At 41.2% G+C, this 14,956-nt stretch overlaps 4 protein-coding genes across 9 annotated transcripts; 2 read left to right on the plus strand and 2 right to left on the minus strand.

The window, feature by feature from the left end:
- Positions 1 to 624: 624 nt before the first annotated feature.
- osgepl1 (O-sialoglycoprotein endopeptidase-like 1) lies at positions 625 to 5,779 on the minus strand. Its single transcript, XM_031304598.2, has 7 exons — positions 5,292 to 5,779; positions 4,192 to 4,579; positions 3,885 to 4,089; positions 2,425 to 2,573; positions 998 to 1,128; positions 829 to 900; positions 625 to 737 (listed from the first exon to the last, which is right to left on the minus strand). The coding sequence occupies exons 1-7, from the start codon at positions 5,501 to 5,503 to the stop codon at positions 653 to 655; spliced, it is 1,242 nt and encodes a 413-aa protein (XP_031160458.1). The 5' UTR covers positions 5,504 to 5,779; the 3' UTR covers positions 625 to 652.
- adat3 (adenosine deaminase tRNA specific 3) lies at positions 662 to 10,978 on the plus strand. Of its 2 annotated transcripts, none has more exons than XM_031304600.1 (2): positions 662 to 755; positions 8,649 to 10,978. In XM_031304600.1, the coding sequence occupies exons 1-2, from the start codon at positions 717 to 719 to the stop codon at positions 9,717 to 9,719; spliced, it is 1,110 nt and encodes a 369-aa protein (XP_031160460.1). In that variant the 5' UTR covers positions 662 to 716; the 3' UTR covers positions 9,720 to 10,978. The 2 variants fall into 2 exon arrangements, with proteins under 2 accessions (XP_031160460.1, XP_031160461.1); XM_031304601.2 differs by lacking the exon at positions 662 to 755 and adding an exon at positions 5,943 to 6,042.
- alkbh6 (alkB homolog 6) lies at positions 5,946 to 8,202 on the plus strand. Of its 4 annotated transcripts, none has more exons than XM_031304602.1 (2): positions 5,946 to 6,042; positions 6,995 to 8,202. In XM_031304602.1, exon 2 carries the CDS (start codon positions 7,000 to 7,002, stop codon positions 7,702 to 7,704), a length of 705 nt encoding a protein of 234 aa, XP_031160462.1. In that variant the 5' UTR covers positions 5,946 to 6,042; positions 6,995 to 6,999; the 3' UTR covers positions 7,705 to 8,202. The 4 variants fall into 4 exon arrangements, with proteins under 4 accessions (XP_031160462.1, XP_035859912.1, XP_035859913.1 ...); XM_036004019.1 differs by having other exon boundaries at positions 5,957 to 6,042; positions 6,998 to 8,202; XM_036004020.1 differs by lacking the exon at positions 5,946 to 6,042 and adding an exon at positions 6,070 to 6,529 and having other exon boundaries at positions 6,971 to 8,202.
- A 428-nt stretch (positions 10,979 to 11,406) lies between the features above and the next one.
- ormdl1 (ORMDL sphingolipid biosynthesis regulator 1) lies at positions 11,407 to 14,880 on the minus strand. 2 transcript variants are annotated; one of them, XM_031304604.2, is made up of 4 exons: positions 14,749 to 14,880; positions 13,259 to 13,438; positions 11,934 to 12,085; positions 11,407 to 11,681 (listed from the first exon to the last, which is right to left on the minus strand). In XM_031304604.2, exons 2-4 carry the CDS (start codon positions 13,430 to 13,432, stop codon positions 11,546 to 11,548), a joined length of 462 nt encoding a protein of 153 aa, XP_031160464.1. In that variant the 5' UTR covers positions 13,433 to 13,438; positions 14,749 to 14,880; the 3' UTR covers positions 11,407 to 11,545. The 2 variants fall into 2 exon arrangements, with proteins under 2 accessions (XP_031160464.1, XP_031160465.1); XM_031304605.2 differs by lacking the exon at positions 14,749 to 14,880 and adding an exon at positions 14,588 to 14,736.
- Between the last annotated feature and the right edge of the window lie 76 nt (positions 14,881 to 14,956).

Genomic DNA, 14,956 nt, shown 5'->3' on the forward strand with positions numbered 1-14,956 from the left:
TATCCTTCCAATACTGTAAAATTATTTTTTTATATACCAAAGAGGAGAAAAGGACCATCCATCCAATGGGGTACTTTAGCTGGTCTGTGTTTTGAAATATACTGCTCAAGACTGTGAATTCAATTTTGATTTTACAAGTGTTGGTCATCCATTTTTGGATCTCTAACCAACCCTTACGAACCTTCTCACATTCCCAGAAAGCGTGTATTATTGTCTCCTTGTGTATACCACATTTTACACAAACGGGAGGAAGAGGCATCAAATTAATTTGATTTAGTGTAGTATATTCTTGTCATGAGCTTGTGTGATATGTCTTATTCAAAAATGACTTGCTTGTCACAACACAAGGAAGTTATCATGCGGTGAAGACTAATCAATCACCCCCAGTTTATTGTTCGGACGGAAACTTATAATAAGCTAAACTAATTCTTTGTAATGATGGCTGTATTATTTAAAAAATCCAGTCATAGAAAAACTAAAAAGATTTCACTTTGATGACTTTTTAAGTATGAGTATTTTAATTAAATCAAGATGTATAAAAACACGTTTATTAATAAATAGATGTTTAATGTGCTTATATATACAGTATATACACAGTATATAGAGGAGTGACAAAATACTTTCTTCTGCGCAGAACAAAACCAACAGTGTGTCAGTTGGGGATCTTCATCCGGACTGAGGGCAACCTGATCGCTGCTGCCTTCACCTCTGCTGTCATGTCAACACCCAGCCGGGCCCTGGAATACACCATTAATGTCAGCTCATGGTAAAAAATTGGTATCTTGCACTGAAATAAGAAATGAAATCTTTGGTTTAGTGTGGACCTACTTTGGCTCATAGCTGACATCCACATTTGGAGGCAGTATCCCTTTCCCTTCTCTCAGGCGTTCAACACCGTTCCTGGTTTAAAAAAAAAAAAGAAGAAATAAGAAAGTTTGTCTCAGATGGATCCAATCAGATTCACTGTCAACGCTTTACTAAAGGTCAATATACACACCATGCAATCATCACTCCATTGTCAGTGCAGAATTTGGCTGGGGGACAGAGCAGGCGTAGTCCCGTCGTGTCAGTGATGAGAGTTAAAGCCTTGCGGATATACTGATTGCTTGCGACTCCTCCAGACAGCACCTGTCAAAAGAAGAGTTCATGATGAAATCTTCAAATCTATTATTATCACAGTCTTCTCTGATTCAAAGGATGGGGCTGGTGTTACTCTATAGTTGTCTTCTTCAAATCCCATGAAAAAAAGTTGGTTGGTGACACCTCTACCCTGTCTGTGGCTCTCAACTCCAAAAATCAAATTCAAAATAAGGGATATTTAATTTCCTAAAACAGCTGGGCAGTGCACTGTAGTTTTTAGCAAACAAACTACGAGTAAATATTAGTTGGAGACTATTTTCAGCTGTGAATTTACACATTTTTGAGTATTTATAAGATAAATATAGAATATTGATACCCTTATCGTTTTAGGTACAATTTTGATGTACATTTTATTTTTGTATTATTGTACACAGAATATGTTAATATAAGTACAGCATGCTGGGAGCGCAAATGAAATAAGATCAGTATAACGTCAGTAACAGTGTCAATATTCCTGTAAGCAACCTTCTAATTAAAGGCGTACTATGTAACTTTTCCCTCTTCGGTCTACAGCAGGGGTGTCAAACTCAATTTCACTAAGGGCCACACTAGAAAAAGAGAATCACATCAAGGGCCAGACATGTAGAGTTTATTGACATGCTTTTATTTCATCGAAAAAGTCAAATATCTTTGACTCAATTATACGTAATTTACACTTACAGTTTGGTCCACATAAAGCCCTGAAAAAGTGAGCAAAAAAGTTCCAAAGCCATCCTAGAATTTAGCAAATCGAGCAAAACAATGATTACATTTTCTAAGAGGGCTACTACACAGCTGACTCACAACAAGCTCTTTCACAGCCTGAATATGCAAACTCTCTGGTTCTGGGGGAATTTCTGAGTCTCAAAGTCGGCAAATTTGCGTGTCGTGTAATTGCAAGTTGAAAAACACTTTCCCATGTTTTTGCTTTGGCGCACAACTAGGTGGGCCAAAATGTATTGTGAACCTAAATTGATATGTGGGCCGGATCAGAATGTGCAAGGGGCCGGATTTGGCCCGCGGGCCTTGAGTTTGACACGTGCCCTACAGGTTGTCTCATTGGAACTACAGCCGCGCGAGCTGTAGTTCCAATGAGACAACCTGTAGGGGGACAGAAGAGGGAAAAGTTAAATAGTACGCCTTTAAGGAAGAAGAAATGTAAATGGATAACATGTAATTTACAATCACCTTTTCTCCAATGAGCACCCAGTAACTGCAATTCTAGACGTTGGCATTGTTGTTACATTGTTCTAAAAGGTCAACGCATGCATTCAATGAAAATACAAAGTGAAGTAACGCACTCACCAAGGTGGGACTGCTCGATGGCAGCAGGCCGATGGACTTGCAGAACAAGATGGCTCGATGTGTGCGCTTTGCAAGATGAGAGGCCACTGTGTGCTGTGTGGCAGCTGCAATGTCATTCACGCATGATAACAGTGTCCCCTGTTCGATACCTACACAGGGAGACAAAAAGTTACAATTCAATACAATTCATTTGCCGCGTGAAATCATATAAAAATACAATTTCAGGGAGATGTAATCTGCCAGTTCCTTCAATGTATTCATTAAAACAGTGGTAAGAACAACTACATGTGTGTATGTATGATTGGGGGGGGGGGGGATATCCTAGTGGCCTGAGGGTAAAAGCTTCCCCTGAGCCTCTCAGTGCTGGCCTGGTGTATCCGGTACCTTCTTCCCGACCTCAACAGGAAGAAAAGGCTGTTACCCGGGTGGTTTGGATCATTAATGATTCTCCTAGCCTTTTTCTCTTGCCGCGCCTGGTGTAAATATCCTCTAGGCAGGGTAGGGCCCCGTATGTTCAGCCAAACAAACAACTCTCTGCAGGGCTTAGCAGTGCTGTCCTGTGCGGTTTCTGTACCAGGGGGCGATGTTCCCCGTCAGGACACTCTCAATGATGCAGAAGCAGGAACTGCTCAGGATTTGAGTGCAAACCCAGAATTTCCTCAGGCGTCTGAAGTGAAACGGTCTCTGCCTTGCCTTTCTCACCACTGAGTCAGTATGCAGCGGCCAGGTCAGACCCTCTGCAATGTGGACACCACAGTACTTGAAGCTGTCCACCCTCTCCCCCGAGGACTCGTTGATTTGAACGAGGGCGTAGTTCCTTCCCTGCTTCTTCTCACCCAAAGTCCACTATCGTCTCTTTAGTCTTGCTGACATTCATGAGTATGTTGTTGTCCTGACACCAGCAGGTCAGGTCCTCTACCTCTTTCAGGTAGGCCTTTCCATTGTTGTCTGTGATCAATGATTTGTGATTTCATTTATTTAGATGTGAAGGTTGTGTCAACCTGTGACAATACTGGGGAACTAGTGACAAAAGCAAGTACAATTTTATTGAATAAAATTGATCAAGATTGTGTTTCTTTTTATGCATATTTCTCAATTGTTTCTGGTGTGCAAATGGAAATTTTTAATTTTCCCAAACTGACAGTTTTACACATAAACCTACCAAACCTCTATTCATCGTGTAATTTGTTCATCTGTGTACTTGATGAACACAGATGAACAATTTCCAAAATGATAATTTTTTTGTATGTGTTTTAAAAGCAGACATTTTGACTTACCAAAGCAGGAAGAGCACGGGTTAAACTAATGATCAATGATCCCGTGCATTGCTGCAATGCAGTATTTCATACGTTTTGAGTTACACACGTGTTGGACAAGTCAAACTGTCCAAAAATAAAAGGTCTATGCCTCTGATCACTTGGGTTATGGTTGTCATTTGCGAGACCCTGTGTGTGTCTTACCTTCCTCTGCTTCTTTTTTCATTATCAACATGTTAACTTGATTCCGTAGCCCAGCGAAAGAAAAGCAGCAGTCATATGTTTGTCCCATAGGTGTCCTGAAAGGGAACCTCATCCTGTCGCCATCCTTCGCTAGAAGCTCTATAGCTTGTCCTCCACTTAGCGTGGTACACTGTGGGTGTTTTATGAGGGACAAACGTCTTGCCACCTGAGAATCCACAAAAGACAATATTTGATTTGTTTGTAATCACAAATTGAACATCATGACCACTAACAACACTCATATTTTAGTGTTAACGTAAGACCTTACTTTATCCAGTGTATCCCCTGGAGCTTCATCCAAAGTGTGACCCAAAAGCAGAAAGTCGTCGACTCCTCGAGCCACAGCAAGAAGTGAGTGACCACCAGAAACGAGCAGGACCAGGAAGGGGAAGGCGACAGGTTGAAGCATCCTGACGGTCAGGGCGTGGGCTTCCATGTGGTGAATGGGGATGAAGGGCAAGTTGTGCTGCCTCACAAACCTCTGACTGAACTCAAGACCGATGCCCAAGCTCAGGCCCAAGCCGGGCTTCACAGTGGTGGCCACAGCTGAGAGCCGGCTCGGGTCCGTGTCGCTCCTCTCCAAAGCCTCCTGGACCACACGCTCTATGTTTTCGCTGTGGAGCTGTCGTGCCACTGTGGGGATGATGCCACCAGTCCTGCAGCAATCAAGAGGGAAGGACATATGCAAAAGCCCTAAAGCAATGACCCTGTTAACTGAACACAGCTTTGACACCCACTGTGGTGGCTTAAAATCCTTCCAGAGTCACTTACCAACATAGGGGTATGATTTCAACCCTCAAAAGACCGAAGGGAAAACCCATTTTAAGTCCATTTATTTCCATTTCAGGTACAGCGATAGAGGTGCAACGATGAATCGATTAATCGATTAGTTGTCAACTATTAAATTAATCGCCAACTATTTTGATAATCGATTAATCGTTTGAGTCATTTTTTTATTAAAAGAAATAAGATTTCTCTGATTCCAGCTTGTTAAATGTGAATATCTTCTAGTTTCTTCTCTCCTCTGTGACAGTAAACTGAATATCTTTGAGTTTTGGACAAAACAAGACATTTGAGGATGTTCTCTTAGGCTTTGGGAAACACTGATCCACATTTTTCACCATGTTTTGACATTTTTATATAAATAAATAAATAATCGACAGATTAATCGACTATGAAAATAATCGTTAGTTGCAGCCCTATACAGCGATGCAAAAAAAATGTGTACGTGTGAGTCTGAACTGGTATAGCTACCCCCGTCTCAAGCCAACTAACCTACTAGCAGACATGATAAATAGAAAATAAGAAACTAGGGTAAATGTAAATACAATACAAATGATAAACTCAGTAAATGGCTCCTACACCCACCTCAGGTGAACTTCTTTCTGTGAATGTAGAGACTCTCCCAGTATTTCACCTGTCTCGTCCAGCACAGCAGCTCCAGTGTCATCACAGCTTGTCTCAATGCCCAGAACCAGTCTGGAGCAAGGTGCTCTTCCAAGTGAAGGAGAGGACCAAAATGTATGTCTAAACTGTAGCAGCCTGTGCAGAATTTTTGCTTTTGTAGGGAACATGGCCATGACTCTAATCCTAGCCAACTGTGAGTTAAAATAGTCTAGGAACTGGTGGTGACCTCACCTCCTTTCCCATTGGATTCTAAACTCTTACATTAAGATGCTGAGACGAATATGGGAACGGCATCACATTAGTTCCCAGGGCAACGAACCAAAAACAGAAAATACACGAAGCCCATGGAGTTACGAGTAGAAAGTGTACTCAGAAGCATTAGTATTCTCTCTTTCGTTCTAGCCGTGTGGCTGCGTCACATGTAAATAATTCCGTGCACCGGCAAGTTTGTGACCTTTGATTAAGTACAGACATGAAGGCATTAACAAAAATATGAGCAACATATTCATATACACATATACAAATTCATATCTGTTAAACTAAACAAATAATAATAAAAAAAATAGGTTGGAAAATAAAGCATGGTTCTAAAAAGTAGATGCTTTTTGTAGGGGACATTTTAGTCAGTTGCACAAGCATGTGCATGAGTCGAGTGGGTGACTGGGCTTTCTGACCAAACGGTATTTTCATCAACGTTTTGATGTCGAAAGAGGTAAAGTTGATTTGGTTACACTTACAATGTCAAATGTGTCCGTTTTTAGGTTCCTGTAGGTAGCGGCGCGGTGCTGTGTGTTACAAACATGGCGCTTTTTCAGTATTTGAAATTGGAAATTACCCTTTTCCGTGTAACGTTATTGAGCTGTGCTGCCTTCACGGGTAACGTTACCAGGTCCAGAAATGCGGTGCTTCTGATAAAAACCGTCCAATAACTCAGGAACAAGAAAGTAGTGGTAGTAGTTGGGAGAGTTGGCAGATTGTTAATGCATTTCCTGAAACAGTCAGTGTTGTATGAAGGCATCTTATTAATATAATATGTGGTATAGCTGAATTAACACGATGAGTGTAAAACTCGTTTTACCAGTAGAAAGTTCCTAAGTACCACAACAATAAAGGCACCAATTACGTTCATTTGTACGGGATTTTTCTGTCGCAGACTGGCTAACTGCAGAAGAACAAACCAGTAACGTTACCCATTTCATGTCAGTGAACTTGTAATTTATCATACAATCTGTTTGACGCTCTGTCTGTAGTTTAGTTCTTGTGTTGTAGGCACAGAGTGTGTATGTAGCCAAAGGTTTGGAGGGAGATAACCGTTGCTAATGCTATCAACATAACTTAAACGGAAATGCCTCGGATCCCTAGACTGTATAAATCCCATCTACTGAGGTTGATGAGGGGCGTCCTGCTGCTAGCAGATATATGATATGTTATTATAAACTCGTTAATTAGATAACCTCTATGTTTCAATACACATTTTAGACGTTTCTGGTAGATTTCCAGTCAGTTTTTCTAGTAGTATACCTTAGTAGTTACTATTAAACATGGCTGTGGTACACTTTGTTACTCCCTGTTAGCCACCACCAGGAAGGTTAGCTTTAACAGCGTTAGCATTTTTTTGACTTAGGTTTTTTTTTAACAAGCATTTCATGTCAACTTTTCTAAAGGAGGTATGGAACACCCAGCTTGTATTTTGGAGGAATTGAAGCAGTTTGTCTTAAAGGATGCCCCACCAACAGTGTATTACATCCCAGATTTCATATCGGAAGATGAGGAGTCCTACCTTCAACAGCAGGTGTATAAATCTCCCAAAACTAAATGGACTCAGCTGTCAGGCAGACGGCTTCAGAACTGGGGAGGGTTACCACATCCCAAAGGCATGCTGGCAGAAAAGATTCCCGACTGGCTCCAGACGTACTGTGAGAAGATTTCCTCTCTAGGTGCATTCAGTGGAAAAACAGCCAACCATGTGTTGGTGAATGAGTATAAACAAGGGGAAGGGATTATGCCTCATGAAGACGGCCCTCTGTACCACCCAACTGTCACCACCATCAGTCTGGGCTCTCACACCTTCCTTGACTTCTACACACCCATCAGCAGCCAGGAGGCCGATGCACCGCAGACTGAGGAGAGCCGCTTCCTCTTCTCCCTGCTGGTGAGGCCGCGCAGTCTTCTCATCCTGCAGGATGAAATGTACCAGCGTCTCCTCCATGGCATCCGGCCCCGCGCCCAGGACACGCTGACAGACAAGGTGGTGAACCGGTCTGCTGCCGGGGCTGTGCCAGGAGAGACACTGACCCGAGGAACCAGGGTGTCACTGACCATACGACATGTGCCCAAAGTGATGAAGACAAAGCTTGTACTGGGGAGGAAATGAAGAAAGACTGCATGTTGACATGATAAGTTGTTATACTACTACATGCTGTGTTTGCCACTGACCCCATCAAGCATACGATCAATGGGACTGTGTCCTCCAGGCTGCTTTATTCACGTGTGTTTATAATGGATCACTTCTAGCTTTGCTAAATATCTGTGCTGCCTCAAGTGATCCCACTGCTGTGGTAACTTTCCTGGACATTATCAAAGGCAACAATACAAAGAGGCACAACTAGAAATTGTTTAAACTATGGATTCATCTCTTAAATATTTTAAGGGAATATGGGATCTGAGTAGCAAATATATGGAAGAAGAATGGTATCTTAAATTTGGTATTTTATTTGGTTTTGCTTTTTGTTGATTCATCATTCAACTGTTTCAGCATTACAGACATAAAATGGATATAAATCATTATTGGTTGTGCTTTGTGTATGCATTGTTTACTTTATGTATTTATTTAACAGCTACAAATAAGAGTCCAACCGATAAACAAGCATGGCCAATACAAGTGGTTGAAAATGTTCCGCTCCACTCCATATGTTGGTCACATCAGCAGAACAGCACCTTAAGGGTTGTTTATCAAAAAATGAATAATGGCCAATATGTTCAGAGATACATGTTGACACAGATAAAAAAATTTTTTGCGTTTTACTCTAATAAATTAAGAATGAGAATCAAAAAACTTCTCACTTATTAACCAGAGTTATATTTTTGAAGTTACAACTGCCTCGTTCATGTTTTGAGTTGGCAAACCTGCCTAATCTTGTTGGGACACAACAGCTGATCCCTGGAAATATAATGGCGCAAAGCTCTTTTGGGCTAAAGGTGTTGTATTATATACTGTAGAGTGGGCTTAGTTTCTGTCCAGCACAACTGAAAGACTCTGTCATCATGTGCTCTGTCCTGAAAAATGCACTGACTTTGGTGTGAAATCATATTTCACAGGAGGAAACCCAAACAATGGAGCCACAGACGAAACGCTGGAAAGGGTCCGTGTGCGACTCCGACACCTGGGTTGCTTATCCTGTCCTGTCAGATGAGCAGTCGCAAGACGTCGAGCTGATAAAGGCGTTTGCGGCACCCATTGTCAACAAGAAAGAGACATCTCGGCTTCTCCGGGAGCTGAGCAGCCTGTACCCGTTGAATGGCCTTCAGCACATCAAGAGGGTGCGGGCGGTCAGGGAGAAGGGCAGCCCTCATCCTCTGGAAGTCCTCGTGTGCCTCGTCAGCGACGCGCCAGACATTAAGGTGATAAACATTGACTCTCTGCTCCCCGCAGATGGAGTCAGACATGACGGATTAGGTGAGCCTTTTGTGGTAAAGGTCCCTGCACGCCCCCCTTTGACCCGGCCCCAGTTTGAGCTGGCGAGCAAACACTGGCCCACCTCCTTTCATGAGGACAAACAGGTGACCGTGGCCTTGAGAGGAGAGCTCTTCAGTCCGCCACAGAAAGCCAGGATGCACATGTACATGACGTCTGCTTTAACAGCTGCCAAAGCAGGAAATGAGCTGGGAATGGAGGCGGTGGGGGCTGTGGTGGTCGACCCAGCAACGGAGAGAATCATTGCAGTAGGCCATGACTGCCGAGGTGACCATCCTCTCCATCACGCAGCCATGGTCTGTATTGACCTGGTGGCTCAGAGCCAGGGCGGCGGACGTTATTCTTTTGACAGATACCCTGCATGCGGGTTTACCTCACCAACCTCAGACCCCTTTCAGAGCGTTCCTGGTGCAGAGGCGAGCTCACTGCCATACATATGCACCGGGTATGATCTTTATGTGACCCGAGAACCTTGTGTCATGTGCGCCATGGCGCTGGTACACTCCCGGATAGGTCGGGTCTTCTACGGGACTGCCTCTGCTGACGGGGCTGTAGGGACCAGATATAAAATCCACTCGCAGAAAGATTTGAACCATCACTTTGAGGTTTACAAAGGAGTGTTGGGCAAGCAGTGTGAGGATCTTAACGGTCTGGGCAACCACATCCAAAGAGAGAGTGTACAGCAAAGTAGATAATGTATCAACTTCAAAATATCAAACATGAATGGGCCTGGAGCTGGAATTTTAGTTTTTACATAGATTATATTATGTTACACAAGCATTTCTTTTAAATAAACTTTTTAATCATTTGGCCATTGTTGTATTAAGAGCATGTGTGTAGATGAAAACTAATAAGGCTCCTTCCCACCATAGTGCAGACTTTCCTTTAGGCTCGTTAGGATTAAAGAGCGAGTTGGTGACACTAAAGCCTGACTTTGGGTAAGCTGTTGGCACAATAAAAATGTTAATTCAGCGGGGACTTAGTCATTTTCTTTTGTAAGAGTCTCAGTGCATAGGTCCAGATGAGGGAGCACTTGTTTTGTTTTATAAACTCAGATGAAAAACAACTTAAACTGAATGTTAAATTCAGTATTTAGCTAGTGTTTTTGTGCTTATCTTTGAGGTATTCACATTTACAGCGGTTACAACCTACAGTGCTAACTAAAATAACATACCATTGTTTTGTCGCAATTCAGCTTGTGGCTGTAAAACAATAAATGCTAATTTGTGAAGATTTCGTAAAGTTTGTTTCAAGATTGGAGAGGCTTTTTTCCCCCATGTGGACTCTTGACGGTATGATCAACTTGAAATTAGTTTTCAAACTACGTTGTATACATATGATTAATTTCTCAGATGTGCATTTTGATGATTGCTTCCAAACTTCTTTGTTATTCCTGTGCAATCTGTTGTAATACTCTATCATGCATCTATTATATTGTGGATGTGTTATCACACTTCCCTGATAAGCCTAGGATTGTCTGTTGCTTCTCAGGTCAAATATGGTTTTCTAAAAAATAGCTTTTGAATTCACCTTTAGAGTAAACCTTGTGTAAAATCCTCTGATAATCTGAGAGAATCCTGAATTAACTGACTTTTCCTTTGTGGAAAGTACCCAACAGTTTCATTACATTCCTGATATTCCATAATTACTGGTAAACAATGCAATGCACAACCATTAGAGATGAAACAGTTTGAGGGCACAAACATTTTAATAAGATTAAGGACAAGAACTCTCAAGAGCTATGGGCAAACAAAGCAGGACTAGCTGCCTTGATGATAGCCAAAAAGTCATAATCTAAAGAGAGCGCCTACATGAATGTAAGTTGATCACAGAGCTACTGTAGACCTTCCTCAGTAAACACTTAACCAGACAACAATAATTTGTCTCATTTCTACACACAGGACTTTTTCTTTAGCATCCAGGACATAACATTCACAAAAAAAACTGTACAATGAAAAAAAGGTCTGCCCTGTCTTGATTGAGTTACAAACGAAGAAATGATTCACATAGCGAGGAAATCGTGCAAATAAAGAGTATTAGGATTCCATTCTTCACTCAGCATGAATACGTTTGACGCCCATTACAAAATGAGAGTGTACCAATAAACAACGAGCCACGGGCCCTAACCCTTAGGAAGTAAACATCTTTGAAAAATACATTTGGGACATATTTGTGGCTAGAAACAGACTCGTACTCACAATTTGTGTTGCTGTGTGAATTCAGGGCAAAGAAGAAACAAACTCAACCAAAAGCCTCACTGATGCCTGGGCCAGCCCAGGTCTATGCAGGCCAAAATACATCATTAAATATTCACATAAGTTAGTAATGCATATGGCATCCTGTCATCTACAAACCTACTCCTGCATTTTTTTTTTTTTTTTAACATTTCATCGTAAACCTGATACATCTAAACGACGACAGTGACGTTTACACAAACTGTACGACTTAGCACACACATTAGGCGGTATGGACTACACAGGAGTTAACATCTGTTGCTATGAGGCATAGCATTTACAATTACTTAATACTTGTTGATGCCGAAAATTCTCACTCTGTGTAGTTGTGGCAGCTTGGGGATCAGGACGCTCAAAAGTGAGGCAGTGTTTATGACGAAGTGTGTGGTGTCATACTTTGTGTAGAAACTTGCCAGGAAGTATCTGTGGAGCAAAACAGACAAAAAAAACCCATGAAGCATGAAAAAGGCAGTAAGACGAAACAAAATGATCTATAGAATTCCTACAAATGTCAGTTTCCATAACTGTCCCACAGACCTTTAATGCTGTTGTCATGATCAACAGTTTTAGAGATGATGATGAAATGCTTTCTTTTATGTCTGCTAGTATCAAATGTTCCCTATCTCGATGTCTAAATCAGTGTGAAGACAGAATCATGTGATCCCTAATACATACAGAATGATTGGGGAGATGGTGAAGAACTTTCTAGATGAAGTGAACTGCACGCCGTAGTCGAGCTGTTCCCAGTGTGTAAGAAGTCTGGCTTTTCCTTGGTCAGGGGTCTCAAAAGGTGTGCCTTTCACTGCATGCATAAAGACATACATTCCCTGTAGAGACAAAAACACAGCTAAGTGCAGTGCTTGCAGCCTGTAAAGAACAAGAACATAGCAGACTGATTACATGGGCTGTCCTTTCTGTTTTCATAACTTAATGTATGTTTTGAATAATGTTCGCGATATATGGAAATTAAAATGTAAAAGAGTAGTTAGGCCATTTCTCTAAGACTGGTTCAGAGATATTTGTATACAAATACAATGTCAAGCTTCTAACTGTACAAAACTGTGTTTACTTTATGTTCGCGATATATGGAAATTAAAATGTAAAAGAGTAGTTAGGCCATTTCTCTAAGACTGGTTCAGAGATATTTTTATACAAATACAATGTCAAGCTTCTAACTGTACAAAACTACGTTTACTTTAATGACAAGTATGTTGCTGCAGGAAGTTTGAGGAGGAAAAAGCCTAATGGAAACAATACCGCTCCTGTCTGGTGCTTGGGCCCTTGATGAAACTATGTTCTAGAGACACAAAAAAAAGCATAGGACGATGCCAAGTTATTGCTGAGTTAGCTATCTTGGGCATGCCACTTGTTTCCGATTACACGTCTCTATGTCAAAACACAAGAATGCAGCTTTAAATGGAAAACCTGCATTACAGAGGGAAAAGTTATACAACTGAAATGCTGACATACAGCTAAGCATTAATCAGCACACTGCAGTTGCATTGTGTGGAAAACAATAGCCCTTAGTTGACCTTAGCCGTTACTGTTAATAGCCTTCCATACTGGCTGTGACACACAATCCTTGTGAACTGCTTCGAGCTTGCACTACTTGATGATGTCACACACATCGACTTTGTTTCTTCATTTGAGGCCAGCCATGTAACAATGTAAGGTTAGTTTTGTCAACAGACATCATGTGGAGTGGGGGAATTATCATAATAGGCCACGCATTAGGTTGCCACAAGGACAGCCTCCCCAAAAGAGAGCATATTTTAACAAGCACAGGCAAGGCAGGAAGTAACAGACACCCGGCTAAGCTTGCATGCAAGATTCATTTGGCTTGAGAGGCTACAACGGACTGTGGTTTTCAAATTGTTATCTAAAACACCCATAAAGCAAAAATGGTTAATTGTTTTTGGAGAGCGATTTGACAATCTGAATGACCTAGTTGGTCGGTTTGGCGTGGTGAGCAGTACTGAAAGTGTGAGCATGTAACTTACAAAGTTGTGTATGACATTAGTGAGAGTCCACACCACTGGCACACTGAAGAAGGGAATGCTCAAGAGCACAATGTGAAGTATTCCGACACCCAGTGCATAGGTCAGCCAGATCCCTCGACTGTTCATGACCCGTGTATTTGGGTTCACCTCACTGTGTGCCACACCCACATTCATTCTGGTCTGTGAACAGAAAATATATATACATACATTCACAAATTATTATACACTTATTTACCACACTTTTTCTTTCATTTCCCCATAAGCTATTGCAAGAAGTTCCCACTTAATGTTTATAAAAAAAAAGGCTTTCTGCATTGGCTGTCTTGCTCATCAATAGGGTCCAAAAACAAACAACTATTTATGTATTTTTTACACTGACTTTGTTACTGTGCTAAAAGCCATTTGTGTCCTTTTGCAAGTACTTCAAAAGTTTAAAATGTCAGATCAATCAATGGTTGTGGCAATATCCAATAATCAGACTTTGACATAAGAACAATAACTATTATGTAAGCTCTAAATCCCACAATCATGCAACTCTTTTAAGGTATACCATTTGAAGAAGCAACGATTGCCAATATAGCAGCCCTTCATGCAAGTCTAAAATGTGATTAAAAAAAAAAACAAACTTGTGCAATCTTATTGAACTTCACCCTCTGGCACACTTTAAGCTGTCAGACTGGAGTAAAGAAAACAAACAGAGCTTAAGTTTGAAGTCATGTATTTCTTCCACATTCCCAACAAAGCCAGTTGCATGTCATTATTTTACCAGCAAGTTTACATTTTGACATCTGGTAATTGTTTAAAAAAAATGTATTTACCACTGTGAATGTAGAGAATATATGTTAATGACTTTGGACCAAATGTCAAAGTATCAGGCTAACATTACACAAGCCCCAACATTTAGCCTAAGGACTGTCCTCAATTACCCTAGTGTAACATGAAGCTATCTGCTACATTCTGGTATACTGGTGCTCTTATCAGTCCACAACAGATTCAAAGTTGATACATTCGGTCTGATAACAAAACTGATGACAATGCCAATTACTTGTAGAGAGTATCTGCACCGATGGGAATGACGGAAAGAATGATGAGACAAGATTTGACTAAAGTTGTACAAATAATACCAGATTTGGTGCTAAACCACTATCACTGAGTCTATTCGCTCATAGCAATAGCAAACCGTACGACTGTCAAAATACCTTTAGTTAAACGATTACATAAAACATCAAACTGATTACACTCATCAGTGACTTAATGTAAACTGATGGTATCTATACTTTATTGCCTTGTCAAGTTACGTTAGATGTGTAAACATGAGACGTCCCTAGCCTTTGACTTGTTTTCGTCTCCAGTACATAGCCCGGACCAAATCACCACTATTCTAAACTAAGTTGTTCAGCGTCATTTCGTTAATAAGAAACAGTTAGAAACATTTGGTGGTTAAAAGTGTTAACATTAAACACCCAGACAGCCAACTGTTGCAAACTTACAGGTAGTAGCGAGCAGTGGAGGTATTTATAGAAACAAACTGCTATGGAGAGAAATGGTTTATCTCCTTGTTGATGTGTCTTTGCTGTTCACGAGCGCAGCCGCATAACACACGTCGTAGACTGACCTGAGCGGAAGTAGTCGTGGTTTTGAAGGACAACGAGGTACTGAAGCCCTACGTTTTACTTCTCAGGCTGTGTCCCGCCCTCT

This window comes from Sander lucioperca, chromosome 8, assembly GCF_008315115.2.
Source record: "Sander lucioperca isolate FBNREF2018 chromosome 8, SLUC_FBN_1.2, whole genome shotgun sequence".
Taxonomy (NCBI): Eukaryota; Metazoa; Chordata; class Actinopteri; order Perciformes; family Percidae; genus Sander; species Sander lucioperca.